Source organism: Sciurus vulgaris (assembly GCF_902686455.1).
Source record: "Sciurus vulgaris genome assembly, chromosome: 17".
NCBI classification, from domain to species: Eukaryota; Metazoa; Chordata; class Mammalia; order Rodentia; family Sciuridae; genus Sciurus; species Sciurus vulgaris.
The window spans coordinates 60,421,981-60,449,071 of record NC_136478.1 but is presented as its reverse complement, the minus strand read 5'-3'; the positions used below and the strand labels follow the sequence as shown (position 1 = coordinate 60,449,071).

Below are 27,091 nucleotides of genomic sequence, written 5' to 3'. Positions count from 1 at the left end.
GGGGGCGGGGAGGGGCCTGTGTGTGCCCCCGGCACGTCGGGGAACCCATCCTCCCACCGCCTCCGTTAACACTATCCTGAATAAATCTTGAGAACCCCAGAGCCAGCTGTTGTGGGGACAAGGCAGCTACCTGGCCCCGGTTCAAGACCAGCAGGTCACACTGGCCGCGGCCGGTGGGTAGGCCTGGGCTGTCATCCACAAGCTACAGGAGCAGTAGAAAGGGCCGAATCTGGTTTGTCGGATGAAGCAAGGGGCGAGGGTCTAGAGGAAGGAAGCGGCTGCCTTTATTGCATAGACCTTTTCAATTGCTTTTTAAATTGGGGACGGGGACGCACACGACACAGAACGGAGGAAATGAATTCCCCGCCCCCACCTGCGGGGGGTAGGAACATTAGTGCAAATCTTAACGAGGCCCCGGGGGACCTGCCCCTCCCAGGCTGATTGGCCAGTTAAGCGGAGGCACCGGAGTGGATAGGGCGAGAACCGGGCCCTGACTGGCCAGTAAACTAAGGCCTCTCCCAGCTCGGACATTCCAGGTCCCGTCATTGGGCGACGTTTAAGGTAGTCTCTGCCCTCAGTCGCCCTGGCCGCCTGCGAGCTGGAGGCGAGGGTCGTAGGAGCCCCGCCGCGCGCGCGAGCAGCCCAAGCCTAGGCGCCAGGCCCCACCCTCATTGGTCAGGCACTATCCTCGGGACGGGCCTGGAATTCAGGCCACCCTCCAGCAACACTCTGGTTCCCGGGAGGTGGGCACGTCCTGCGACGGTGACTAATCTCGCAAATCTAGCAGACAGGCCACACCTCCTACCGCAGGCCCCGCCCCTGACGAGCTCGGAGCTTGATTAGGTTCAGGGCTCCTGCCCGGCGCACCCAGGGGGCCCCGTGAGCAGAGTGCCGAGGCCCGGATGCATCTGAGCCTGCAGCGGCCCGTACTCCACTAGTTCCCCGTCCACTGTGAGCACGCCGCGCGGCGTGAGTGGCTCGAGGCGGAAGGCACGGGCCGCAGCGTAGCCCAGGTGCGGACAGCCCAGGCTGAAGTGGCTACCACGCTCCATGGCCAAGAAAAGGCGCAGTAGCGCCGCACGTGAAATGCCGCTCCGCACCCAGCACAGGTGCACCAGGCCGTCGTCAAAGCGAGCGTGTGGAGCTGCCACCAGGTCAGCGCCCAGGTGGCTGGGAGAAATGGCCAACATAAGCACAAAGTCCCCCTCCAGCGTCACCCAGTCTGGGGGCAGTGGGGTGCCCAACGGAGGCAGCAGGTGGTCTGGTGGCCCCCAGGTGGAGGTCCCTGGGGCACCAGAGGTGGGAGGGGGCAGTCCAGAGGAGGCTGGCATTTCAGGGGGCCCTTCTGTGATAGGTGAGAGTGGAGCTGCCTTGGGAGAGCTGGGGGGTGAGGGCAGCAGTGGGTCTGGGGACAGTGGAGCATCCCCAGCCCCACCCCAGTCACCAGCCAGCTCTGGGCCTCCACCATTGAGGGACAGCACAGGCAGAGGCTCAGGCGAGCCAGGGGAGACCAGGGCAGGCTGCGGCAGGGGCAGGGGCAGGTCGGACACTGAGCGATGTAAGGGGGAGTGGGCCATGGGTGGTGCTGGTTCTGGGGTCAGCGTCAGCTCGGACTTGGCTCGAGGAAGGCTGTGGGCAGGGGCGGGCGAGGCTGGCTCCACAGTGGCAGGGAGGTAGGACAGCCGACCTCGATAGGTGTGCAGTGCTGCGAGCCCCAGCACCGTGCCCAGTGTAAACCGGGCACTGCCCAGGGCCCTGAAGCGCTCGCTCTGGATGTCCACGTCTGACACGAAGCCCCAGGCCACAGACAGGAAGGAGAAACAGCGGGAGCCTGAGGCCAGTGTCACAGAGAGCAGGTCCAGTGGGTGGCCACCACCACGGCAGAGCAGCAGCGAGCAGTTGAGCAGCAGGTCTAGGCCCAGGGCTGGCTCAAACCTTCACAGCCAGAGATGGGAAAAGAGCCGTGGGAAAGAGCAAGGGCGGCCAGGCAGCACAGCAGGGGGAGATAGGCAGGGAAGCCGTGTCCCTCAGCCCACTACAGCCACGTGGCCACCTCCAGACATCCCATAAGCGTCCAGCGAGTGCCTCCCGTGTGCCAGGCAGTTCTAGCTACTAGGAATACAGATGGGCTGAAGTGTCTGGAAAGAGGACATGGGCACCCCACAGCCAGGCTGCTTTACCGGACGATGGGTTTGGCTGAGGGGGAGACGTGGGGTCCCTGTTGCTCCAGAAAGGCCCATCCCTTCCCTGTGTTTCCTCAGCGTCCCCAGCAGGAGTGGCCAACCTACCCCCCATGCCGGTTCACTGCTCCCGCCAGAGCGTTTCCGGAGCCACAGGGGAGGATCCCCACAGGCATCTTCACGGCCTCCTCCCAGTCCGGGCGATCTAGGAGCCCATTCAGCACCTAGAAGGGGAAGACCAGCTGCTTGGGTCCTGGCCTCTTTAGTCCCCCAGAGCTTGGGGTTAGGGTGCTCCCCCTTTACCTCGAAGAGCAGCCCGTCTCCCGAGAGGGTGACGATGCCATCCCACTCGCTCAGGCTCAGCCCCTGGACTAGCTCCCGGGCATGGTTCTGTCGTTCTAATGAGGAAAACCAAGAGGTTAGGGGGGCTGTCTCATCCGCCACAGCCCCCACCTCCCACCCTGGCTGCCCTTACCTGTCTGTATGAGGTTGAAGGACAGCCCAGCTTCAGAGATCATGGGCAGCACATGGTTCTTACACCACTGCCAGGCCAGCCCCCGCCCCCCAAAGGGATTAACCAATAGGAGCAACCGGGGTGGCCGTGGCAGAAGCTCAGGGGTGATCTCTGCAGAGAGAGGGTAGGGTCTACAGAGGCCAGATACCCAGCCCCCTCGGTCTGGAAACAGTTCCTTCAAACACCCCCACTGGAATTGGTGGAGGGCTGGCACCTGGAATTTTTTTCCTCTCAGCCCTCACCTGGCCAGGGCCAAGTACGCAGCCCCGCCCTCACCAGGTGCTGAGACAAAGGGTTTGAGTGTGAAACCAAGTGTCCTTTGGACTCATATGTGGGAGGAGAACAAAGGAGCTGTGATCCCAGAACACCTGTTACCCAGCATCAGGTTTCTTCAGTCACCACCCCCCAGGGGCCCAGGCAGCCAGCAGGACCCTGGAGGCCCACAGAAAACTCACTAGATGGGGAACCCTGGAGAACCCTGCGGGGGCAGGGCTCTGCTGAAAACCTCCTCTGACCCTTCACAGGCTGGATTAGATGCCACCTCTAGGCGCCTCGGATGCCTCTGGGGACTTGTGTTGGCACCTGTCACTCATGGTGGTGATTGCTCATGTCTCAGTCTGCTGCTCTCACCAGCCCAGGAGCCTCTGATTCATCTGTGGTCAAGACCCACAGGAGGGGGAGGGGACAGAGACAGAATCTGGCCAGAGAACAGGGGACATAACTCATTTCCCCGATTTGCTCCCTCTGTAGCCCATCCCTGCCTCTCACTCTTTCCATATAAGACCCAGAGGGAGATTAGGACAGAGTGGTTGCCCAGCGCCTCACCCCCGTCCCCAGGCAGTGGCAATCCTCGGAGCAGACACACGAGGGCAGTAGCCCAGCGCTGGGCCTCCACACGGTTCTCCTCATACGTGGCTGCACCATCTGCCCGAAAGGTGCGGGTGGCTCTGCGGCGGCCCCCGCGCCGGCCCCGAGGGTAGGTGTAGATGCAGAAGTAGGCTGCCGTGTCCGAGGGGCTGCGGCTCCGCAGGGTGCAGCAGCCTGAGACCTCAGCCAGTGGGACCAGGCCACCCCGGGGCCGGGCTTCAGGCTTTGGGCGCAGCCGCTGTATGTGCAGGGCCTGTGATGTGAGGGTGAGGGCAAATCGTGGGCCACGGGCTGGGTAGGAGCCAAACTCGCCATGTAGGAGTGGGGTACTGGCAGCCAATGGCGATGGTGGGGGGGCCATGGCCTCGGCCCTGTCCAGGGTGTTCTTAGGCCGGTGGCCCCAGCTCCAGGTCAGCTCCTGCTTTGGCGTCTGTGGGGAGGGAGGAAGGCAAGGGTCAGAGTCCAGGACCCCCATGTAGGTGGAGGGAGGGGCAGTGGCAGATGGGAGGGGAGCACCAGAGACAGACAGGCTCAGACAAGTGTGGGGAGACAGAACACAGGGCAAAGGTCAGCTAGGCAGAAAGGCCAACATCCTGAAAGGCTAGGGGACCCAGGCACAGAAACATTCCTTTATTTATTCCCCCAATAATTATTTAGAACCTCTATGTGCCAGTTCTGGTGCTAGGCCCAGGAAATACAGCAGGGAACAAAACAGACAAAAGTCCCTACCCTCACAGGGTTTATATTTTAATCAGAATTCGAATAACCAAGATCAAACAGTAAAATTATAGTGCGTTGGGTGATGGTAAGAAAAATAAGGCACAGGAGGGGGCCTGGATGGTGATAGATGGAGAAACCAACATGCAAAGACAGAGAAAGACACCCCCACACCCACCCAAGCACACTGAGTCATCTCCAGGTGGAGGGTAATCTCAGACACAAAGAAAAAGAGGGATAAGCTCTGAAAACCAGAGAAAATGAGAGAGATAAAGGGGTACAATGAGATGAAACCAAGACTGATGAAAGATGCTTGGAGACTGAGTCTCTCACCCCTCGGGGAAAGGCAGCAGGGGGGCAATATGAGAGGCAGCGGGCAGGATATGACCAAGGGGTCAGAGCGGAGCCACATGCAAGCCACAGAAGGGGCAGGGGTGGACAGCTTGTCTTCCAGCACTGACCTGGGTGTCCGGCCACCTGCTCTCCAGGGAGAGGGTGGGAGCCAGGACTGAGGTCCCTTCCCCTGTCCTCTGCCCAGCTTCTGCCTCCCATCTTCTCCTTCCTGCTCACCTTTGTTCTCCACAGTCCCGCCCAGCCACCTGCCTGTCCTGCTTCTCACCTTCCCCAGGCTCACAGCAGTCCCAGACACACCCCAGTCTGTGGACTCAGAAACCACCTCTGCCCCCTGCCTTGGGCGGCCACCTTATGCCCAGTGTGTCTGCCCCTTCCCCAAACCTGCAATGGCCCCCTAAGGGAACCTCAGATCAGGCTCGAGCAGAGCCCTACATGTTCTCCATTCCTGGGCCTGGGTCTCCACTCACAGGTTCCCCGTCCACTGAGCTACATCTCCTCCTGGGCCCCTGGGTTCCCGGCCCTCATCCCTACTCGGCTTGCGGAGCCCAATCCCCGGCCTGGGTTTCCATCCCTGGGTCCCTCAGGGGCAGTCCTGGTTTGTCACTTCCATCTCCCCCCCCCGCCCCCCCGAGCACCCCAGTCCCAGTCAGCGTGTCGGTTCCTCTCGCTTTACCAGTTCCCCAGACTCGGGTCCCTGCCCCGACCCCGCACCCTCCTCACACGCGGGGTCCTCCTGCAGCCGGCCCCTCAAGTCTGCACATCCACCCCCATCAGACCTAGGGGTGGGGGGAGGGTGTGCACCCGCTCGGCCAATGGCTTCGCGGCCGGCCTGAGGCCCTCCAATGAGAGCGCACGGGGGCGGGACCAGCGGACTCGCGAGCGTGGCGCAGGGGTCGGCAGCAGGCGAGCGCGAGAGTTGGGCGGGGCGTCGCACTCCGCCGGGCCAGACGCCATGGTAGGTGAGGGCACGCTCGCAGCCGAGGTGGCTTCGCCGCCCCACCGACAGCGCCGCTGACGCCTTCTTTGTTGAAGGCAAGTAGCCCGTCCCATTCGTTGAGTTTACAAAAGAAAAGGGCGTGGAGAGGAAGTCTTCAACTAGAGAGAGACCGAGACCCTAACACTGGCAACAGAAGCCTAAGGGCGTGCAAGGAGTAAGAGATCTAGACAATGCAAGGCAGAGACCCCGGGAAGCAGGGTTGAAGGCAGCAAGAGCTGGGAGCAGGGGAGAAACGTTTATGTGTCAGACAGTTACAGTCAAGGCACGCATAGCAAAAAGCAGGCAGACAACAAGGAGAAAAGACATGGGGTTGAGAAAGTGCAAGGTAAGGGCATAAGAACTCCCAGCAAATGACAGGTGGAGACAGACGCTTCTGGAATGAAAACCAGGGAACAGAGGCTCGTTATTTCACCAACTGTTTACCTCGGACTCCAACCAGAGTGGAGGCAGCTTGGGATAAACATCTGACCAGGAAATGACCCAGTCACATGGCAAGTCAGACACAAAGAGAGAGAGCTCTAGGTCAGGGGTGAGGTAGGGGAAATGTTGGGAGCCCAGACGCTCCTGGGCTGAGACCAAGAGAGACAGGGAGGCAAAGACATGGTGAAATTGAAAGCAAGGCAAGGAGGTATCTAAAGACCTAGTGCAAGACAGAACTGCAGAAAGACATATTATGCTGAATGAGACCTGGGAACAAAGCTTTCTAGAAAGAGACAGTGGAGGAGTTCACTTATTGCTAAACAAATATACCTCACCCCACAGCAGCAATAGCCCCAGATGCTATGTGCCCGGGAATGATGACATATAGAGAATAAGGGACAGAAACCCAGTAAGACTGAGAGGAAGACGCAGCAACTGCGCTCCGAACCCACGAAGAAAAATGCAGATACTGACTAGAGTCTGAGATTAAGACCCAGATACCACGTCACACACACACACAAAGGAAAGCGGAAGGAGGAAAAGAAGGGGGCCTCCAGCCCACACAGAGTTACTGTGTGACATCTGGGAAGCCCCTGAATTTTCAGCCTCAGCTGTCCTGTCTGGGAAATGGGGAGAAAGTTATTTACACCTGCTTGGAGAGAAAGTCTGAGATCACTGATCGAAGGGTCCACAGTAAACGATCTTGGCTTTCAGATGGACCCTTACCTGGTTCTGCTGCTCCTCTGGTTGAAGGTGTCCATTCATCTGCTGTCCCTCTGCTCTGTATCAACAGGACCCTGGATCTGATGCCATAGGAGGGTGATCTGGGTAAGGAGTCAGGCCTCACTGTCCAGGCCTGGCCTTGGGCTCTGTGAAGGAGAAGAGTGGGTCGCAGCATCCAGCAGAATGCAAGAGGCCCTGCCAGGCTCAGTGTGCCAGATGGTCAGCTTTGTCATTGCCCCGACCAGTTAGTCTGGTTGTATCCAACAAGTGCTAATAGGAGGGGAGGCTGATTTCTACTGAGCACTTTTATTCACTTATATAATCCTGGAAAACACCCTATATACCAGGCCTATTTTCGTTCCTTTTTTTTCTAAATAAGGAGAGTGTGGCACAGTGACTTGCCCAAGGGCATACCATTAATAGCAGAACCATAATTTGAATATGGTTACACCCCGGCAAGGCCCTTCTACGTCTGAACTTGTCTTGGGGTCTCCACTCCTCCATCCCCACCCCACCCATGGGGACTCCATGCTTCCTCCTGCCTGAATCGCCCTCTCTCCAGGTGACTCTTGTCTCTCTCAGAAGCTTGTCACCCACTCAACCCTCCAAGCCGGGTCTTAGTGCGCCTTCTCTACACACCAGTACCTTGTACATCCCTCACACCGAAACCGCTGGACCAGCTGAACCTCTCTGGGTGAGAAAAGCAGCCCCTCCGTGACGGAGGAAGCTGAGGAAGGGGCAGGGGTAGAAGATGAATCGAAAAGGTGGAAATATAAGGTGCTACAGATTGAGCTGCAGCAAGAGGATCTCGGGCTAGATATCTAGTAGGACTTCCAAGGCTTCGGCTGCGCCTAGAAGTTCAGCGCGAGATAAGGCGGCCGTGAACCTGAGGAAACGCCGGAAGCATGGGGTGAGAGGTTTCTCCAGGCCCAGACTAGCCCCGGCAGCCCCGCCTCCTCACCTCCAACACTCGGCCCGCCAGGTCCTCCAGGAGCCACCGAGAGGCCTCGGCGTCAGGCCAGAGCGTCACCGAGCGATGCCTCCTCTTAGGTCCACGCATCTCTCTCGCTCTCAGGTCCCTTTTTTCCGGAAGAATATCGAGAACAGCGACCGGGTAGGGCCAGAGAGGCTCCCGACGTGCTGGCCCTTCCCTCCTCGACGTCGTGCTTTTTTCTCTTTGGTCGTTCCTCCGCCCTATTCGGTTTTCGCCCTTTTAGCCACCCCTCCGGATCACCATAGAGAAGACCGGCTCATGGTAGAGCGTCGTGTCGCTCCCGTGTGACGCCATCAGGACACTGCGCACTGGAGGCTTTCCCCGCCCACCCCGGCGCTGCCCTCTCTTTCCGGACCAGGCCGAGCTGTAGGCGCCATCATGGTAAGTGAGCTTTGCGACGTCCAAGGCCTGCCTATCCGTCGCCATCCTCGGCGGTCTTGGGGTGGCGGTTTGCGGGAGGGACACAGGGGTGCCGTGGGTGTCCGAAGGAGACCACTCTTGAAGCGGGAGGGCTGTTTCGGGATCCCGGAGGCCAGGGGTGGGTCGGAGTCCCGCAGTCCTGTGTTACTGCCCCCATAGCAGAGATGGTCAAATTGAGGTGCCGGGCGGTGGGCCGGCGCCCCAAGCCAGGGAATGGCGGCACCAGAAATCGGGCCTAGGAGCTGCGCTGTAGCCACGTTTGGCCATTTGCCTTTGCTGCCCTTTCCTGGATCTGTCAGTTTTGTTCTGCGGCAGTCGAGAATCAGATGCCAGGATTTGGGGTCCATCCGGGCCTCGGTTTGAGTCTCAGTCCCCTACCCATCTTGTGCTGGTGCTTTCCGGCCTGTGCCCCAGTGTCCTTTCGTTTTTCTTTGGGAACATGGTGTTATATCGAAGGTTAGCGAGTTGGGAAGAAGTAATTCGGAGGCGGTGCACATCACGGGGTGTTGCACAGAGTAAGTGCTCGATAAAGGCGAACGGTTGATGCTTAATTCCGGCCACAGTCCGAGAAGCCAGTTACTTAGGTAGAGGATGCAGTGAAAATTTTGGGCTTTCCCCAGTTTCTTGACTCTTAAGGTGGGGGTAAACTACTTCGTAGGGCTGTTTGATGGAGATAACTGCATTTGAGGTCCTTGTTTTCTATGAAAAAAAAAGGTTCATTGCTATTATTATTTAGAGTTTGCGATTGGTTTATTTTTGGTTATCCTCCAGGTACAGTTTTTGTGTCGCTTTTTTTTGGTATCAAAGATTGAACGCAGGGCTCTCTACCACTGAGCTACATCCCCAACCCTTTTTATATTTTATTAGAGTCAATGTCTCTAAATTGCTTAGGCTGGCCTCAAACTCACCGTCCTCCTGCCTCAGCTTCCCCAGTAGCTGGGATTATACGCATTAGTTTTGAGAACTAGAGTGTTATTCATATTCTTTCAAAGATGTGGCTCATAGAGGATTTTAAAATATAGGTGGCTGTTATATCAAGGTATCTTGAGGTTTTGTAGTGGTGCAGTAGCCACCTTATGAAGACGGCTCTGTACTGACCTGGTTTTGAGCTCTTGTCTCCAGAGCCTGGGTCCTTGTTCAGTCTTGAAAGTAACTAATGACAGACTGTTCATAGAGTGAGTAATCGATTAGATTCAGGACTGGGCTTCCCCTTCCCCCACTGCAGGGAGTCGACATCCGCCACAACAAGGACCGAAAGGTTCGACGAAAGGAGCCCAAGAGCCAGGACATCTACCTAAGGCTGTTGGTCAAGGTGAGATTGGGCCTGAAATCTTTGGGTGGGGCCACCTCGGGTCTGGCAGGCTCTGGTCTCTGATTCTGTTCGGGAGCTTCAGTGTTTTCAGTCTCAAGGTTGAATGTATTTTGGAGTGGGGAGAGGGTCTTCTGGTCCCTGGCCAGGAAGCACCTGGATTGACTTTTCCTCACACTGTGAGGGATGGGGGAGCCATAACGGCCTTTTTAGCTTGAATTGTTTGTTCCTTTGCTAGAAAGTCAGAGGGGAGCTGGCTGGTTTCTCATTCTTCCCTTCCCTACAGTTGTACAGGTTTCTGGCTAGACGAACCAATTCCACCTTCAACCAAGTTGTACTGAAGAGGTTGTTCATGAGTCGCACCAATAGGCCACCTCTCTCCCTCTCCCGGATGGTGAGTTTCTGATCCAGGAAGCATGGTGACCCAGGGAGCCGCCAGGGTCTGGCTCTGGAGGGAGTGCTGGAGCAACCTGGGCATCCCCGAGTCCCTGCAGCCAGCTTTGGGTGCCAAGCTCTGAACCTCAGTCAGAATCGAGTATCTCTGGACAGATGGCCCTGTGTCTAGCCTTATTTCACCTCCTTGTGAGGTAGAAGGTATAGGAGTGGTGATAGTGGCTTCCTGGGATTGCTTTGAGCCTTCAAGTCACATGTAGAGGGTTTCACGTGTGTCTAGGGCTGGGGGTTCTGCTTTAGTGGTAGAGCGCTTGCCTAGTATGCCAGGCCCTGGGTTTCACCCCAGCACATACACCCTCACCAGGAGAGAGGTGTCTGCTTGGAATTTTTTCTTCTAGTTGGGAGGTGAGGTATAGGTGGGCTTAGTCCATTTGGAAGGCACAACCATCCTGGTCCTTGGGATGCCTGAAGCCGGCGGGGGGGGGGGGGGGGGGGGATTTGAACACCAGAACAACGTACCATATGTCTTCTCTCAAGATCCGGAAGATGAAGCTTCCTGGCCGAGAAAACAAAACAGCTGTGGTCGTGGGGACCATTACAGATGATGTGCGTGTTCAGGAGGTTCCCAAACTGAAGGTGAGTCAGGTGGGGCTCTAGCTCAGGGAGCGACCCTCAGACCTGACTCAATTTGTTGCTCTGTTTGGGTGCTTCTTCTCACTCTTGTGGGTGGGGCAAGCATCACACCTGTCCTGGTGACTTTTAGGATTGGATGATGTCATCATTGGTCCTGGTGGAGGTCCTCCGCAAGCCCCTCTGGGCCCTGTCATAAATTTGTTGGAGTGCTGGCTCGTGTCAGCCTGCACGCAAGTCCAAATGTTTTTTGCACTTTTCACCTGCAGACCGAGTCTTTAAATCATTCTCTTCTCTGTTTCCTTATTTCCCAAAATATACAGCATGTGGTCTGCAAATTTTTATATGTAAACCATTGGGCATCAGTCCAGGAAGCTCCTGGGTGTGGTGTCAGGCCCATGAGCAGCAACACTTCTGGGCTGGGACAGTGGATGTTATCCTGGCAGCCCCTGGGTGTCCCTGCAGGAGGCTTGACACTCTCCCTGCTACTTCCCCAGGTCTGTGCACTGCGAGTGAGCAGCCGAGCGCGCAGCCGCATCCTGAAGGCTGGGGGCAAGATCCTCACCTTTGACCAGCTGGCCCTGGACTCCCCCAAGGGCTGTGGCACAGTCCTGCTCTCTGGTGAGTGAGGTGTGCTGGCTGCCGTATCCGCCTGGGTCTGGGAGGTCAGATGCGCCCAGCCCTGCACCTCAGATGGTCTTCAGCCCTGTGCGGGCCAGAGTGGCTCCTGACAGGATATCTAGGTGCCTGTCCCTGCTTGATTGCCTCCTCCTCTCCCCAGGTCCTCGCAAGGGCCGAGAGGTGTACCGGCACTTTGGCAAGGCTCCCGGGACCCCACACAGCCACACCAAGTGAGTATCGGGGCCACAGGCCTTAGTGGGGGTGTCTGGGGACCTGGAGCTTACATTCACACACCCTCCGTGCTTAGGTTGGGACCCTGAGGTCCTGGTGTGGGCTCTTCGTTTTGGCTTCCTGTGCTGCCAGGGTTTTCCAGTAGCTGGTTTTGTGTGGCATTAGGGCAAGCGTCTGCTGAGTCGCCAGTGTGGCAGGAAGCCCTGCTCCAGGATGGCTTCATCTGACCCCCACTCCTCTCTCCACAGACCCTATGTCCGATCCAAGGGCCGGAAATTCGAGCGCGCCAGAGGCCGGAGGGCCAGCCGTGGCTACAAAAACTAATGCCAGATCTTCCTGGAGCTTACTGTTAATAAAGAGATTTGGAATTCTGCTGCCCCCTGTGTTGATGGAGCGCAGTGGGGGTGGCGCAGGGCGGTGGGAGTGCATCTGGTTTGGGGACTTGGATGCTGGGCCAGGGAGGACCAGACTCCAGGGGGAGCCCTTCAGCCTCTGTTCCACAGCAGGGGCCCCTGGGACTTACCAGCACATGCGCAGAGTTGACCTTACTGGGCCTTCTACCCCCTGGAATCAGAGCTCCACCTCCTTCCCAGATGCCTTCTTTTCACCTGTTTCCTCCTAGAATTAGCCATGCCCGCCTCTCCTAGGATCTCCCGGGCACTGGGGGGTGGGGCTGCAGTGTGGGGATTGGGAGCAGGTGAGGTGCTGCCCTCTCTCCTGGTAACCAGAAGCCTGAGTGGCAGCTGGCCAGTCCAGGAGAAGTGCCCCTGCGCAGTCCCTCCCTGTTTACTCAAGGGGCTGGGCTCCTGGGTCCCAGGTTAACACCTGACAAAGGCCTGGAAGAACAGGAGTGAAAAGCAGGACTCTCGGCCCCGGTTTTCTGAGAAGGCAAGATATGGGAGGAAGGGGGAAGAAGGCCGACTATTCCTCTGCAGGACCCCTGGCTGTGGTCTAGAGAAAAGCAGTCCCAGGGATTGCTGGGATTGAAAGCCAGGGGACTGGTTTGCAGCCTGGGAGAGTCGGGGAGGGAGATAGGGTAGAGTTTGATCTGTATCCAGGAAGAAGTGGAACTCAGGCAGAAGTCCATGCAAGGCTCAGCTGGGTAGGTCTCAGCAATGATCAGCGGGGTGGAGACAGCTCTGGGGCCAGGGCACCTGTGGTGGCAGCCAGCCTGAGGAGCTGCCTCTGGCTAGGCTGCTTTCAAACAGATGGGCTGTCAAGGTCACGGGCAGGTCTCAAAGTGTCTCCCAACTGCAGCAGCCTCGGGAAGGGGTGTGGGGGTCCAGGGAGCACAGTGTCCCCTGTTGTAGGGAGGAGACTGACTGGTTCCCCAGGGAAAGGGGTGATGCCTAGACTTGGCTGAAGTGCATTCCTCCAAGGCTGAGAGGCCTTCGGAATGGTTAACCGGTGAGAACTGGTGAGCCAGCCGACTGACAGGTATCAAGACCGCCAGTCACGCTGTTGGTGTCTGTCAAACAGCCAGGGGGTCAGTCAGACACGCTGTTGGCCGGATCACACTGGCAACCCACTGTACCATTGGTTAGTGAGACTGGGTGGTCAGGCACAGGCGGACAACCTGTTGTCTGGAAAGGTCAGGCAGTTAGCCAGACCTTCAACCAAGGCAATTGGTTGGTCAGGGGCATTTTGTGGCCAGTGGGCCGGAGGTTGCGTGGTCCAGCAGGGAGGCCTGCTGATGGCCTCCTGATGCCAGGTGGCCATCCTGACCATCAGTAGCTGGTGGGGAGTTCAGAGAAGACCAGGGGGCACAGTGTTGGCTACCAGCAGCAGGTCATTGTTCTCAGCAGCCTGAGACGCCAGGCAATCAGTTCCTCGGACAGTCTGATTGTGGGGACTGACCCAGGGGCAGCCTCAGCGTGCGGACATTGGCAGCACTGCCCTGAGGCCTCGGAGGGCCTCAGTCTGCCTGTCAGGAGATCCCAGATGGTCAGCCCTCCAAAGGCAGCTGGACCCTCAGGGATCCAGCCTCGCACGCCTCCCACCCACTGGCCCCAATGGCGGCCTCCCAGCTGGCAGCACTGGAAGGAGCTGGAGCAGAGGCCGGGGAGCTGCCCCTGAGTGAGGCCAGCCCCGGCCTCCTGTACTCTGAGGGCGAGCGACTGGCTCTGGAAGCCCTGCTGAGCAGGGGGACAGAGGCCTTCCAGGCCTGTGTGCGGCGGGAGGGGCTGCGGCCCTTCCTGAGTGGGGATGAGGTCCAGGGCTTGGCCGCGGCAGCTGAAGACTGGACAGTAGCCAGGCAGGAGCCTGGTGGCCCAGCAGAAAGAGCCACCATCACCGATGGGGATGTGGGCAGTGTGACCTATTGGCCTGGGCAATCAGAGGAGCCAGCGCCCCTGCTGCGACTGGGCTGGCCAGAGGACGCTTCCTGGAAGGGCATCACCCGAGCCCAGCTGTACACCCAGCCACCCAGCGAGGGCCACCCGCCTCTCAAGGAGCTGGTGCGCCGGGAAATCCAAGCTGCCCGCAAGGTGGGTACCCCAGGGGCCTGCTCGCCGTCCCCAGACCATTCCCAGAATGGGGCCCAGGCAGGCCGCCTCCCCGACCCTCCCAGGACTTAAAGTCTAGATGCCCAGCACCCACATCCTCAGCCCAGGAGCCCACGCGTTGGCCTCGTCCTCACTGCCGGACGGGGCTCCCTCCTCTCCTGATCCCAGGTGCCCCTCAACTGTCCCTCAGTCTCAGTTACCACTCCATCTCCCACCACCAAGCCGGGAGCTCCCAGCCAGCCCCCCAGGATGGCTCAGCTGTCTCCCTGGCAGCCCAGGAAGCCCGTTCACTCGCAGTCATGGTCTGCGGGCTCCCCTGCTTTTGAATGGGCATGGTCCTCCCTGGTGAGGTGGGGACCATTCTGCCCATTGAGGATGGGGAAACAGGCATGGGCCTTTCACTCTCTTACCTGTCCGTGGCTGAGTGGAACTTGAGCCAGGCCCCCTGACTGGTGAGTCAGGCTTTGTTGGCACTACTGTGTTCTGTCTTCAGGACCCTGTCCATCAGTGCGCTGGGGTTCCCAAAGCACACCTTAGTGGCCCAGCACCTCAGCCCTCCTGCCCCAGCTCCAGGCATTCCAGAGGACCCAGGGGCCAGTTTCCCATAGTGCCCTCCAAGGGCGTCCAGCCACTGACCTGGTGGGCATTTGGGCACTGTAGTGCCATAGATCAAGGGCACTGTTCATGGTTGTAGATGTGATTTTTTTTTTTTTTTTTTGGTGATACTGAGGATGGAACCCAGGGTGCTTAACCACTGAGTCACCTCCCCAGCCCTTTCTTGAACTTTATTTAGAGACAGGGTCTCCCTGAGTTGCTTAGGGCCTTGCTAAGTTGCTGAGGCTGGCTTTGAACTCATGATCCTCCTGCCTCAGCTTCCCAAGCTGCTGGGATTACAGGTGTGCGCCACCATGCCTGGCGATTTGTGGTTTTTGATGGACGTTTTCTAGTGTATTGGGACTGGGTTTCTTGAGGAAGATCTGCCTGTTTCTTACTCTATGTCCAGGGGTTTCCCCTTCAGACCCCTCAGTGTTCCAGGTAGGCCAGGCCCCTAAGCCCCCAGCCTCCAGAGCCTCTTACCCCTCACCCCCTGATGCCAGGCCCCTGAGTGGCCCCAAATTGCAGGTCCCGCCCACATATCCACAGCCCTCTCCCCACATTGCAGCTGGTGGCCGTGGTCATGGACATCTTCACTGACCCGGACCTGCTTTCGGACTTGGTGGATGCCACCTCACGCCGCTGGGTGCCTGTCTACCTGCTCCTGGACCACCAGCAGCTGCCTGCCTTCCTGGCACTGGCCCAGCAGCTGGGGGTGAACCCCTGGGCCACAGAGGTAGGGGCTGGGCCAGAGGCACCTGGGCATCTACATTCCACTGGTGCTGGGGTAGCAGAGGCGGACTTTTCCATGGGGTCCTGGGTCACTGAGATAGATGCCTACTGAGGATTCCCTGAGACCTAATGCTCAAGACACTGGGGACAGAGGAGGTGACATTCCTGTGGAGTCCTGGGCCATGGAGGGATAGCCCCAAGAAACTGAAGCTCTATACTGGTGGCTCTGGGGACGCTTGATGGCTTCTATGGGGTCATGGGTCACCCAGGTGGAAGCAACCTTGAGAGGCCCCGAGTCCGTGGAGTGAGCCTGAGCAAGGGCCTACCCCCCAACCCCGCCAGAACCTGGATGTTCGCACTGTGCGGGGCTGCACTTTCCAGAGCCGCTGGCGACGGCAGGTGAGCGGCAACGTGCGTGAGAAGTTTGTGCTCCTGGACGGGGACAGGGTGCTCTCGGGATCCTACAGGTAAGCCTCTCAGCATCCTGCACCAGCTCTCCTTCAAGTGACTTCCCCTTCCTGGGCCTCTCTATGCTCATCTGTGAAATGGGTCCCAACACCCTTCCCAGGAGAGGTGGTGCAGGCTTGGGCTTGGAGCCAGCCTGCTTGGGTACTTGTTCTGGCCCTGCTGCTGGCCTGCTTAGCAGCCTGGGAGAAGTCTTTCTTTGGCCCTGTCATTCCTTCTGGAAAACTGGGACGTGGACCCTGGAGCTAGATGACCTGGATCCAAATCTTAACTCTGTCCATTACTAACTGTGCAACTTTGGGCAACTTAATTCACCTCTCTGTGCCTCATTTCCCCCCTCTACAGAATGAGATGATATGGTTATAGTGCTGGTGGAACAAGATTTCTCAACAGAGATACCACTCACATTTCGGGTTGCCTCTTTGTCATGGCGGGCTGCCAGGTGCCCTGTGGGGTGCTGTGCTGTGTCCCCAGCCTCGCCCCAGCAGGTGTCGGTAACCACCCCCCAATTATGACAACCAAATATTTCTCTAAAACTTGCCACGTGCCAGCTGAGGACCCGGCTCAGGACAGTGGGTTTCGGCCTGAGCATGCCCCAGAGTCACTTGGAGGACTCAAAACAGCTTCCTGCCACCCCTATCCACCCCGCTGAGGATGGGCCCCACTGTGTCTTTCTGGCACCTTCTGGTGCTGCTGCCCTCTGGACACACGCCTGGCACACGACATGAGAAGTTCTCCACCAGCGTCAGCTGTCGTTTATTTTTATGATTTTTTAGCCATATTTCATAGACTCTAAGGTGCCACCAATGGAAAAAAGCGTCCTGATCGAAATGCAAAAATACACACATCTTAGAACCGATGAAATACAAACCCACAGACCACGGGCCGGCACCACTGGGTCAGGGCCGAGGGCGCCTCTCCGGGCCCCGGGCTGCAGGAGGACAGCCCTAGAATGGACGAAGTCGGGGCCACAAGCAGGTGTCGAGGGCCTCTGGCCATTTAATGGGGGAAGGGGGTAAAGGTGGGGCGTCTGGGAGACCGGTCCCGGGCCCTGCCCTCCCAGGGGCCTACAGCAAACGTCGCAGCAGCAGCAGCAGGCCGGCCGTGGCCCCTGCCATCCTGCTTCCTGCTGGGCCAGGGCTGGCGTTGCACAGGTGGCCGTAGCAGCAGGTGGTGGTGAGGCTGTAGGTGAGGCCCTGGTAGCTGACAGGCTCCTCGCGGCCGCAGCTGGTGGAGTGCACGCAGCCCTTGTTGGTGACAGGGCCCACGCCCTGGGCCACCCCGTGGCCTGTGAAGCAGTCCTCGTCATCCCCGCAGCGCATGTGGGTGCCAGGGCACTTGGCAGAGTCGGTCAACTCACAGAAGATGCAGTCCTTGGCCCCCGTGGTGCCCGGCGGCAGAGCCATCACCAGAAGCAGCAGCCAGCCGAGGACCATGACGGCCTGGCTGGGGGGACGGTGCCCAAGCCAGGCCGGGGGCTTCCTGGGCTTCTGGGAAATGCTGAATGAATGACCTCGCGGAACTCCTCCCACGGGACCTTGCCCCCTGTCCAGGCCACCGGGAGTGGCAGGTCCCAATGCTCCGTGTCCCTCTCGGGAGGCTCCTGAGTCCTCGGGTGGAGACAGGCCAGCACCACTGCCCCACAAGTCTCTGTGGAATGTGGTGACCTCACAGACCCCTCAGGGTTCCCACTGGCCGCTCTGCGGTGAGGTCATAGGTGGGGGCAGGTGGCACAATGTGCAAGGTGGCCCGGCCTGCTGACCTCAACCCAGCGAGGACAGTCACCTGGTGGGGTAAGGACGCCCGAGCAGCACCCCGAAGCTGCCGCCGGCCCGTCCTCGCCATGTGTGCCGTGCCCGCCGAGGGTCTGACTCCACATCTCCCATGGCAACCCCACTTCCAGGCGGCCAGTGTGGCCACCCAGGAGCCCCTGAGCTGGGGTTGGAGCCCTGGGTTCATTTCACTCCAGAGAGGTGGGAGAGAGGGTGTTTGCTGAGCACCAGCTGCGTGCCCAGATCTGCACCCGGGGCTTCACAGAAAGCGCAGGAGCTGTTGGGGCCCTCTGTGCTGGCCACAGGCAGCGACAGGGACCCAGGTTCTCACTTGAATCTGCCTGTTTTGGCTTCATGTTCCAGAGGTGAAATCCGAGGCGGGCAGGGAGCAGGAGTACTCAGCCTAGCAAACAGCAAGTGCTTAATAAATGCACTCTTTCTGGGAAGCAGCTGAATTTTAAAACAGTCGTGTGGGTGCCAGGAAATGAACCCCATCTCTTTCCAGAGGAGCAAGCTGAGGTGCTCCTGGCTGGGGCCAGGCAGAGACCAGGTCTGAGCTCCAGTCTGAGTCCAGATGACAGTGTCTTGACTCACCCGCCCTCAGCTCTGTCCCTCGGGGCACACGCTGCTCTCGTCCCCATTCTATGGAGGGGGAAACTGAGGCCCTGGAGGCCAGGACCTGTCTGAGGTCGCCCTGCCGGCCCTGGGACCTGGCTGGGGATGGGATGAGAGCCAGGCTTCACCGGATCCTGACCCCTGATTCTGGTGCCCCCAGCTTCACGTGGAGTGATGCCCGCCTGCACCGTGGTCTGGTGACCCTGCTGACCGGAGAGATCGTTGACGCCTTCAGCCGTGAGTTCCGGACACTGTACGCAACCTCATGGCCGCTCCCGTCCATGCCCGCCCAGGGTCCCCTGGTCAGTGTCCTGGGGGACCTGCAGCTGGCCCACAGCCCACACCGTGTGGCTCACCGGTGCCCTGTAGCCCCCGTGTCACCACTGCCACCCAACGGCCCACTGGCCCACCGCCTGGCTGCCTGCCGCATCTTCGAGGGGGACAGGCAGGAGTCCCCTGCCCCACCAGGGCCGGCGCTCAGCGACATCCTGAGAAGTGTACAGCGTGCCCGGACGGCCAGCGGCCCCCCAACTCGGCCCAGCCGCTCCCTGTGGGACCTGAGCCGCCTGTCCCAGATGTCAGGCTCCAGTGATGGTGACAGTGAGGTGAGGCCTGGTGGCTGCTGCAGAAGAGGATGGAGGCGGCGGAGGCCCAGGAAGGGAGGGCACTTGCCCAGGGCGGGGCTGGGTTCTGGGTCCTGCTCTGAACCCCAGAGCCGGAAGTGTTTTCAGAGGGCCTACTGTGCCCGGCACCCGGGAGGTTGAAGGGCAAAGCCTTTCGCCTGGATTCATAGCTGCACGGGCCATTTCATGTGCCCCTACTATGCGCTGGGGGAAAGCTCTGGTGGCATGGGGCAGAGACCCCTGAGCCTTGGGTTCCCCATGCTTCTGTGAACCTCAGTGTTCCCATCCAGGGAATGGGCTGAGCGATTGAGCTCATTCCCACTTGGGTTGAAATAGAATTTGCTTATTTCACGACATTCTCATCCCAGATCAGGGAGGCCACTCTTGTCAAGCCTGTGTTTACAGAAGGGAAAGTGGGGGCTCAGCTTGAGTGACTCACCCCAGGTTCAGTCACCTGCTTTGTTACCTTGCCCATGCCCAGCACTTTCGCAGGCTGGTTAAGTTTAATGTACCCACTTCACAGATGGGGAAACCGAGGCCCAGAGCCCTGGCAGCCTCCCTAGTAGGGTTTTTCAATGCTCTGCTTGCTGGCTTTCTGGATCTGAGAGTTCCAGGGTTTGGGGAGAGGGGGATCATGGGAACTCCAGGGATCGTCCCCCATTCTGTGGCTGCTTAGACAATGAGGTTTCAAGTAACCTGTTCTGATTCACTGGAGGACCCTGATAGGTGACTCTCTTGCTGAGTCTCATTTTCTGCTGCCACGAAGTGAGCTGTTGTGAGGGTACAGGCAGCACCATGTAGGGGGGACTGGCAGGCACACCAGGATGCCAACACCTGGGCACAGTACCCCAGCCTCAGTTTCCCCATCTGCTAAGTGGGAGTTAGAGGCTTCTCCCAAGGGCGAGACTCTGGGAATGGCCTCCCTCTTCCCAGTCAGTGACTTCCTGGAGCTGGGGGAGGAAGGGGGCTAGGCAGGGGCAAGGTCCTCACCTCCACCCCTCCACCTGGTCCCCAGCCGCCCTGACCCTGCATCGCCTCCCTTGGCAAATATTTGTCCCCCCACCCCCGTTGGCAGCTGCCAGCTGCTTCCTGTTCCTCCCAACTGCAAAGCCACAGGAGGGAGATGGCTCCTCACCTCTCTTGGGTCTGGGGGTCCCAGGCCTCCCTCCACCCTTCCTCACCTGCTTCGGGTCACCTCCCCCCACCCCCCTCCCCCCCTCCCTCTCCCCCCCCACCTTCCTCGCTCCCCTGCTTCCTCACCTCCCTCTCCTCAGGTCTCACCTCCCCCTGTGGCCCCCACCTCTCCCACCCTCTTCCCTCACCCCCTCCCTCCCTGGCTCTGGGCCCCGGGAACCTCCTCCCTCTCACCCCTTCTCGCCTCCTCTTTTTCCTTCCACAGCTCAAGAAGTCCTGGGGCTCCAAGGACACTCCTGCCAAGGCCCTGATGAGGCAGCGGGGCACAGGAGGGGGCCCGTGGGGTGAGGCAGACACCCGCCCGTTGGCCTGGTCCCAGCCCTGGGGCGGCCCCCTGCCCCTGGTTCCTGCCCGTCGCCTCCGTTATCTGTCCCCAACCCAAAGGAGGTTTGGTGAGGATACTGCATCCAGAGGGGTCCCGCAGCCGGGCTGGGCCTCTGGCTCAGGACTTGGGGGACGACGCTGACAGGGCTCAGGACTTGGGGGACGACGCTGACAGGGCTCAGACAGAGGTGGCCTGGCCCGCCTGCGTGCCAGCTGGAGCCCTGCCTTGATGCTGCACCTCAGACACGGCCTCTGCTCCAGGTCTGGGCGGTGCAGGGGATTTCACTTGTTCTAGAACCAAGAAACCCAATTCTCGCTCCCGGCCTCAGTGTCAGTCAGGGAAATAGATCCTGCCCCCCGCGTGCTGCTCAGCCAGGCAGGACTTCTCTGGAAGAGGCCGATTGAGTAGCCCCTGTGGGATTCGCGGGATGTGGCTGAGGAGTCCCTGGGACACTGCCTCCCTCCGCACTCAGAAGGCACTGGAGGGCAGGGAGAGGAGGGAGGACAACGATGGGCTGGAAAGTCCTGGCTTCACAGTTGCTGGGGAGGTGTCACTGCGGGGCCTGGGCAGGCGCTGGGACCTTTGGAGAGCACCAAGGCAGTGGATGCTCTAGCTCCCCGACTTCAGCTCGGAATAAAACTCCTTCATGCCCCAAACTTGCATTTCCATAGCCAGGTCCCCAACCCAAGAGCCCCAACCCAGGCGCAGGCTGCAGCCTCCCTGGGGGGAAGTCCTGCGTAGCTCGGGCCCCTGAAGACCCTGTGCCTCGGCGTGGGGCTCTGGAGTCACGGACCCCATGGGCGTGACAGGTGGACAGACGACCCCGTGGTTCGCAGCCTGGGCTCCAGGTGCGGGGTCCCCACGCCGACTGCCGCCCTCGCACGCCCCCTGCAGCCCTCGCGCGCGCACCCAGGAGCAGGGCTGGAGCGACGTGTTTATTCAGGGTCACTGGTGGGCGGGATCGGAGGATGGACGGGGCTGGGACTGGACTCGGGCTCGGGCTCGGGCTCGGGGTCCGGCTCGGGGTCCGGGCTGGTTTCCTCCGGGGCCACGTCCCAGGGAAAGGTCTGCATTCCCCGCATCTGCTCGCGGTAGACGCGGTCGAAAGCTTCGCTCTGCGCCACCGTGAAGTGGTTCTTCCAGTCCCCGCAGACCCCTGGAGGGAACGGAGGGGGCGTCCGCGGGTGAGGAGCCTCTCGGGGCGTCGTCCCCTCACTCCCAACATCCCAGCACCTCCCTTCCCACCTCCCGGAATTGGCTGCGAGCAGCACCCCCGGCTACCCGTCACCCCTTTACCTTGGATGGGGGAATCCTAAACGGCCTGGCTGTCACCTGCAGGACTCACCTCCTCCCTCCCTTTGCCCACTTTGCCCCTTGACCCTTTATTCTCCGCCCAGCGCGAACGCACATCTTTACCGTCCTTGTCACCTCCTGTCCTGTCCCTAACTCCCTGGGGCAGCACTGCTGCTGAGATGAGTGGGCTCCTGCCCTGCAGGAACCCGGCGGCCCCAGGGCTCCACCGGTCCTCCAGCCTCGGCTTTCTCATCTGATCCTGGGGTGATGGGGGCACTGGAATCCTGGGGCCGGGTTTCACAGTCACTTGGATTTTGGTGCCCAGGACACCTGTAGAGAGGTCTGGGGGCTCCCTGTAGCTGGCCACTTATCCCGAGAAGCCCTCAACCCAACCCCTGGATCTGTGAATATGTAAGTCTGCGTGGCAAAAGGAACGGGGCACATGTGATGAAGGATCTTGAGTTGGGAGATGGTTCTGGATTATCTCTGTGAGCCCAATGTCATCACAAGGAATTTTTTTTTTTTTTTTTTCCCTCCTGGGGACTGAACCCAGGGGCCCTTTGCCACTAAGCTACATCCCCAGTCCTCTATTTTTAAATTTTGAGACAAGGTCTCTATAATTGCTTGGAGCCTCACTAAGTTGCTGAGACTGGCCTCAAATTGACAATCCTCCAACCTCATCCTCCTGAAGTCATTGGGATCACAGGCGTGTGCAGCACAAGGGACCTTACAGGAGGAAGGCAGGAGGGCCAGAGCCAGGGATTCGAGGACTGCTGGCTTTGAAGATGCAGGAGGCGGCCAGGAGCTGGGGGTGTAGGTTAGTCAGAAACAAAAATGGCCAGGAATGGATTCTCCTGTGAAATCTTCAGAAGGAGTTTGGCCTTCCCTGCCTGATTTTAGCCCAGCCAGACTGATTTTGGATCTCTGACCTCCAGAAGCATAAGCTGAGACAGGTGTGTGTTGTTTTGAGCCACTGGGTTTGTTAACCCTGCTCTGTAATCCAACACTCAGGTATTTCTTCAGTGAGCACTAATGCCAAGGAGGATTTGTGGGGACCTGAGCCTGGGGGCAGTTTGGATCAGTGCCCAGGGGGTTCCGTTCCCTGGAGGGGAGTGGGAAGACTCAGATGGCAGAGACTTGCCAGGCTCTGTACTGAGCTCTGTAAGTGAAGTCGGTCACAGTGACCCTGTTCACCCCCACACTCCAGCTGGGAAAACTGAGGCCCAGAGAGGCGAAGGAACTGGTCTAAATCACACAGCTATCTGGTGGCCTAGTAAGACGTGAATCCCGGAGCCCAGAGCCCCCACACCTTTCCGGAGGAAGGCTCCATGGCGGTGGTCCAGCAGGCTGGTGGGCAGCAGCGTGTAGTTGGACATGGAATTGGCCTTCATGGCACCGAAGGTCGAGTGCGCCACGACAGAGCCCAGGGCCTCCTCGTCCAGCGGCCGGCCCAGGAACTCACAGATGCGCTGCACGGAGCCCTGGAGGTCCTGGGGGAGAGGGAGCAGGAGGGTCAGCAGCCTGAGGGTGCTGGGCATCTGGGAGGCTGGCTGTCTAGCCCCTAGCCCAGGGGGGTCAGGGTGCTCCTGCCCCTGCCCCTCCCTCTCCACCTCCAAGGTGAGGCTAAGGCGTCGGGGCTCCTGGTTTTTGGAAGGCTTTGTGAGTGGGGGCTGCGGCAGAGGTCACAGCAGGGTCAGGGTCAGCTCAGAACCTGTGGAGACCATCCCCCCTTGGGTTAGAGGCAGGCAGTGATGCCGGGCAGCCCTCATGCCCAGGCCCAGGGCTAGCCTCCCAGGCCTGGCAGCACCCCTCCAGCCTCACCTCACACCCCTGTCCATCACTGGCCCGTCCCTCCTGCCCTCTGTGTCCCCTCTACTGCAGCAGGCCTCAGCCTCCTCCCCAGCCTCCATCTCATTCCAAGTATCCAAGCCACCCCTGCTTCTCCCAGCTTTCCTAGGGCTCCCGAGTGCCTCCGGACAGTCCTGGCCCCCAGGCCTGCCTTTTAAGGACGAGGTGGCCAGGTCTCAGCTCTTCCCAGTGCCCCTGCCCTGTGACCCCAGGACTCACTGCTCCTAGGCTTTCCTCCTCCAGGCCTGACACTGGGCTGTCAGAAATGCCCTTTGCCATTGATGCAGATCAAATATCACCCTCCTTGTGACAGTGATTGTTGAGATCACTGCAGATTGAGCACCTAGTGTATACCACATTCTTGTCCAAGCTCCTTATGTGCATTTTCTGATCCTGCTATCAGTTTTGCAAGTGTCATCTCATTGATAAAAGAAGGCTCAGAGAGGGGAAGACAATTGTCTAAGGCCACACAGTCAGAGAGAAACTCAGACTCAAGTCTGAAGGCCATAGGCCCCCTGTTAACCCACTGCCTTCTGAGGTACCCAGTGCCCAGCAGGCCAGTCTCTGGGTGGCTCCACAACCACACCACCAGGCTCTTCCAGGTCGCCTCTTTTCTTAACCCTCCATCCCTTTATCTGCTTGAACCACTGCCGTGTCCCAGAAGTGCCAACGTGTGGCTGCAGCCTTGCGCCCAGGTGGCCCAGAAGCTCTGTTCGGCTCTGTGGCTCAGTTTTTGGTTTGGAGAACAAAGCTGGATGGAAAGGGCGGAAGGGTGGTGCGGACCCGTTTCCACCGCCTGTCGGGGAACCAGGCAACGCCCTCCTGGCTGCCCCCGCCCTCCCCTTTTCCATCAAGGGAAATTTACCCGGATGAAGAAAAAGAACCGTGGGCGCCAGCGGAGGACTGTGCGTCCAGGCCCCGCCTCCTCCTCTGTGAAAGAGGGGTGCCGACCGCCTGGGGGTTGTGAACCCACAAAGCTGCCACTTTTGCAGACCAGAACTGGCAGGCAGCCCGGCCTGTCTCTGCTTTGGGGGATTAAGTGCGATGACCACGTTTGTTGGCATCTGGTGCTTGGTGTTTCGCAGCCTGTGATAGCCATTTCTGTGCCTGTTGTCCTGGTCAGGTCCGCCCTCGTAGCTCTGGCCACCCGGTGCTAAGGCAGGGTGGACCTGATCCCGGGTCACAATGCCTCGGTGCCAGGAGTCACTGTGCCTCTAGCTGTGAGTTGTTCCTTTGGCCCATTTTAAGGATAAGACTTCTGGGTTCTGAGAAGTTGGGTTGTTTTTTTGTTTGTTTTTTGTTTTTTAATTATTTAATTGTAGGTGAACCCAATGCCTTTAATTTTTATGTGGTGCTGAGTCTCGAACCGAGGACCTCAGGCTTTCTAGGCGAGCGTGCTACCACTGAGCCAGGACCCCAGCCCACTGAGAAGTTTGTGATGCCGCAGCTACTGTTTGGGGTGCTAGGGTGGAGCCCAGCTCCACCAAGCTCCGCCACCAAGCTCCAGCCCTGCCTGTGCACCCAGAGTTTTAAGATTTCAACTTTGTCAGAAACCAGAGTCCAGACTCTCCCTACAAAGAGTCCCACCAGAAAGGAGAGTGTGCACACAAGGAAGCGCATGGTAGGGCCTGACTGGGAGCCTTCCTGGCTCCGCCTCTCCAACAGATCTTGGTTGAGAATGGAACCGGGTGGGCATGGTGGCGCACACCTGTAATCCAACGGCTGGGGAGGCTGAGGCAGGATGGCCAGTTCAAAGCCAGCCTCAGCAAAAGCCAGGTGCTAAACAATTCAGAGAGACCCCGTCTCTAAATAAAATACAAAAAAGGGCTGGAGCTGTGGCTCAGTGATTAGGAGCCCCTGGGTTCAATCCCTGGTGCAAAACAAAACCAACCCTCCGATGGAGCTGGGGGCAGTGGCTCAGGACTGATCCCAGCCACTCAGGAGGCTGAAGTGGGAGGATCACAAGTGCAAAGCCAGCCTCAGCTGTGAGACCCATTCTAAAAATAAAAAATAAAAGAGTCTGGGAATGTGGCTCAGTGGTAGAGTACCCTTGGGTTCCATCCCCAGTATCAGAGGAAAGAAAGAAAGATAGAAAAGAAAAAAGGAATCTCAAATGGTTGGGCGTGTTGGCTGCAGATTGTTCCAGAAGCCCAGCACCTGTTCTACAGCTCTGCAGAGCCATGGCCAGTATTCTGCCTGGCCTCTCCACCCAGGGAGCCATCCCTGAGCACACCAGGCAGGAAGCCCCTTACCCTGCGCCTGCTCCGGGGACCCTTGGTGGGGTCCAGCCAAGATCCAGTCTAGCTCCAAAGGCTCTTCCTTCCACCGATTCCTCTGCCTTTCATTGGCACTCATTTCTGGTGTGACACAATCTCCCATGATCTCACTCATCCTCCCTCTCCCCTGATCAGAGCCCAGCCATGGCTCCCTGCACTCAGAGACAAGGCGAGGTCCTCATGGTGGCCCCATCTTCCACCCTTCCTTTCCTCTCTTGCTTTGTCCGCAAAGCTTTCCCAGAAACTCATCAAGGAAAAGAAGCGACCTCGGGGCCTTTGCGCTGGCTATTCCCCCTGCCTGGGACACTCCCCCCATGTCTCCCTGACTCCCTGTCTCTCCTCCTTGGGACTTTGGCTTGGTGTCACCTTTGCCTCAGGGCCTCCCCTGACTGCCCTGCTCAGAATTGCTCAGGGTCTCTTTTCCTTGTTCTCCGGTGCACTGGGGAGTCGAGGGAGGGCCTCAGACCCCTGGGAGGGCAGAGGGCAGGCGTGAGGAGGGGCAGCCGGGTGGAGGTGGGGACTCACCTGCTGCAGCTCCTCGTAGGTGAGGAGCAGGAAGTTGTCTCTGCCCTTCATCCGAATCCAGCCCTTAATGTGGTCGAACCAGGAGCCGAACTGCACTGGGGGTGGAGGGTGGGGGTGAGGGCGGGCAGCAGCCCTCCGGGCTCCGCTCCGCAGGCTCCAGCTCCACTGGGGCCTGCAGCATCCCCACCGCCAGAGCGGCCGCCCTCTGCATCTCCGCCAGCGTCAGTTCCCGCCAGCCTGCTCCTTCCCACTCCCCATGGTGGGTGGCCCTGGTCCATCTGTCCTGCGTCATCCGTTCTGGGTCTCTTGGTCTCTCCCCCTCTGTCTCTCCCTGCCTCCCCATCTGTCTCATCTCCTGGTCTCTGTCCCCACCACTCCGTGATGTCCCACATCTCTCTCTCTTATCCCTCTGCGGGCCTCCGCTCCCCAGCACCCGGGTCCCCCTTCATCCTACCCTCACCTTCGCCTTTGAGGAAGTTCTCCAGGAACTGGTCGGGTGTGCCAGGGTCCTTCAACTGCCTGGCGATCTTGGAGTAATGGTAGAAGGAGACCACCACATCCCGGGGGTTCCTGCTTAGGTAGATCACCTGCATGTGGGTGACAAGGACGGGAAAGATGTCAGACGAAGGGAGAACCCCAGACCCCGAGGCTGTCTGCTCCCAGACCCTCTTCTGACCCTATAACAAGATGGATGCAGGGCAGACTTCCCAGCGGATTTCCCAGCTAAAGTAGCTCAGCTCAGCTCATCCCAGAAGAGAGCTCCTTCCAACCACATTCGAGGAGGAGGGAGGAGCTGTTTCTGGGTCAGGTGGAGGGACGGTTTGGTTTCAGGGAAAAGAGGGTGGAGAAAGAAGGATGGGATTCAGGATGGGGGAGCTCAGGGCAAGAGGTATGGACCATTAGACAAGAAAAGTTGGTCCCTCCTTTCCATTCCCAGAGCAGAGCCCCCAGCCTC

At 59.1% G+C, this 27,091-nt stretch overlaps 5 protein-coding genes across 10 annotated transcripts in view; 2 read left to right on the top strand and 3 right to left on the bottom strand.

Annotated features, from left to right (window-relative positions):
* Positions 1–262: 262 nt before the first annotated feature.
* SPHK2 (sphingosine kinase 2) lies at positions 263–7,871 on the bottom strand. Of its 6 annotated transcripts, XM_079119084.1 has the most exons (8): positions 7,734–7,859; positions 7,418–7,499; positions 6,776–6,918; positions 3,520–3,991; positions 2,656–2,805; positions 2,484–2,578; positions 2,289–2,404; positions 263–1,935 (listed from the first exon to the last, which is right to left on the bottom strand). In XM_079119084.1, the coding sequence occupies exons 3-8, from the start codon at positions 6,812–6,814 to the stop codon at positions 846–848; spliced, it is 1,962 nt and encodes a 653-aa protein (XP_078975210.1). In that variant the 5' UTR covers positions 6,815–6,918; positions 7,418–7,499; positions 7,734–7,859; the 3' UTR covers positions 263–845. The 6 variants fall into 6 exon arrangements, with proteins under 6 accessions (XP_078975210.1, XP_078975211.1, XP_078975209.1 ...); XM_079119085.1 differs by lacking the exon at positions 7,418–7,499 and having other exon boundaries at positions 7,734–7,871; XM_079119083.1 differs by lacking the exon at positions 7,734–7,859 and having other exon boundaries at positions 7,418–7,712.
* A 146-nt stretch (positions 7,872–8,017) lies between these two features.
* RPL18 (ribosomal protein L18) lies at positions 8,018–11,743 on the top strand. The gene is made up of 7 exons (XM_079119095.1): positions 8,018–8,147; positions 9,412–9,498; positions 9,782–9,889; positions 10,426–10,524; positions 11,016–11,139; positions 11,300–11,369; positions 11,619–11,743. The coding sequence occupies exons 1-7, from the start codon at positions 8,145–8,147 to the stop codon at positions 11,692–11,694; spliced, it is 567 nt and encodes a 188-aa protein (XP_078975221.1). The 5' UTR covers positions 8,018–8,144; the 3' UTR covers positions 11,695–11,743.
* Positions 11,744–13,263: 1,520 nt separating this feature from the next.
* Positions 13,264–20,335, top strand: FAM83E (family with sequence similarity 83 member E; the record flags this gene model as incomplete). Its single annotated transcript, XM_079118703.1, has 5 exons — positions 13,264–13,856; positions 15,037–15,204; positions 15,543–15,667; positions 18,213–18,657; positions 20,075–20,335. Exons 1-5 carry the CDS (start codon positions 13,383–13,385, stop codon positions 20,333–20,335), a joined length of 1,473 nt encoding a protein of 490 aa, XP_078974829.1. The 5' UTR covers positions 13,264–13,382.
* Positions 15,680–17,822, bottom strand: SPACA4 (sperm acrosome associated 4). Its single transcript, XM_079119096.1, has one exon. It carries the CDS (start codon positions 17,099–17,101, stop codon positions 16,733–16,735), a length of 369 nt encoding a protein of 122 aa, XP_078975222.1. The 5' UTR covers positions 17,102–17,822; the 3' UTR covers positions 15,680–16,732.
* A 762-nt stretch (positions 20,336–21,097) lies between the features above and the next one.
* The window catches only part of SULT2B1 (sulfotransferase family 2B member 1), a 38,614-nt gene continuing 32,620 nt past the window's right edge, over positions 21,098–27,091 (bottom strand). Inside the window, exons 4-7 of the mRNA XM_079119090.1 lie at positions 26,597–26,723; positions 26,137–26,231; positions 22,797–22,977; positions 21,098–21,350 (exon numbers count right to left, since the gene is read on the bottom strand). Of these exons, the coding sequence (XP_078975216.1) occupies positions 21,130–21,350; positions 22,797–22,977; positions 26,137–26,231; positions 26,597–26,723 (624 nt within the window). The 3' untranslated portion in view covers positions 21,098–21,129. The remainder of the gene's footprint in view (positions 21,351–22,796; positions 22,978–26,136; positions 26,232–26,596; positions 26,724–27,091) is intronic.

Coding starts and splice junctions, on each gene's coding strand:
- SPHK2 (XM_079119082.1), bottom strand. CDS start 4,036: ATGGGGGTCCTGGACTCTGACCCTTGCCTTCCTCCCTCCCCACAGACG. Junction 2,806..3,519: donor GCCACTGCCTGGGGACGGGG/GTGAGGCGCTGG, acceptor CTCTCTCTGCAG/AGATCACCCCTGAGCTTCTG. Junction 2,579..2,655: donor CTTCAACCTCATACAGACAG/GTAAGGGCAGCC, acceptor TTTCCTCATTAG/AACGACAGAACCATGCCCGG.
- SPACA4 (XM_079119096.1), bottom strand. CDS start 17,101: ATGGTCCTCGGCTGGCTGCTGCTTCTGGTGATGGCTCTGCCGCCGGGC.
- RPL18 (XM_079119095.1), top strand. Junction 9,890..10,425: donor CTCTCTCCCTCTCCCGGATG/GTGAGTTTCTGA, acceptor TCTTCTCTCAAG/ATCCGGAAGATGAAGCTTCC. Junction 11,370..11,618: donor ACCCCACACAGCCACACCAA/GTGAGTATCGGG, acceptor CTCTCTCCACAG/ACCCTATGTCCGATCCAAGG.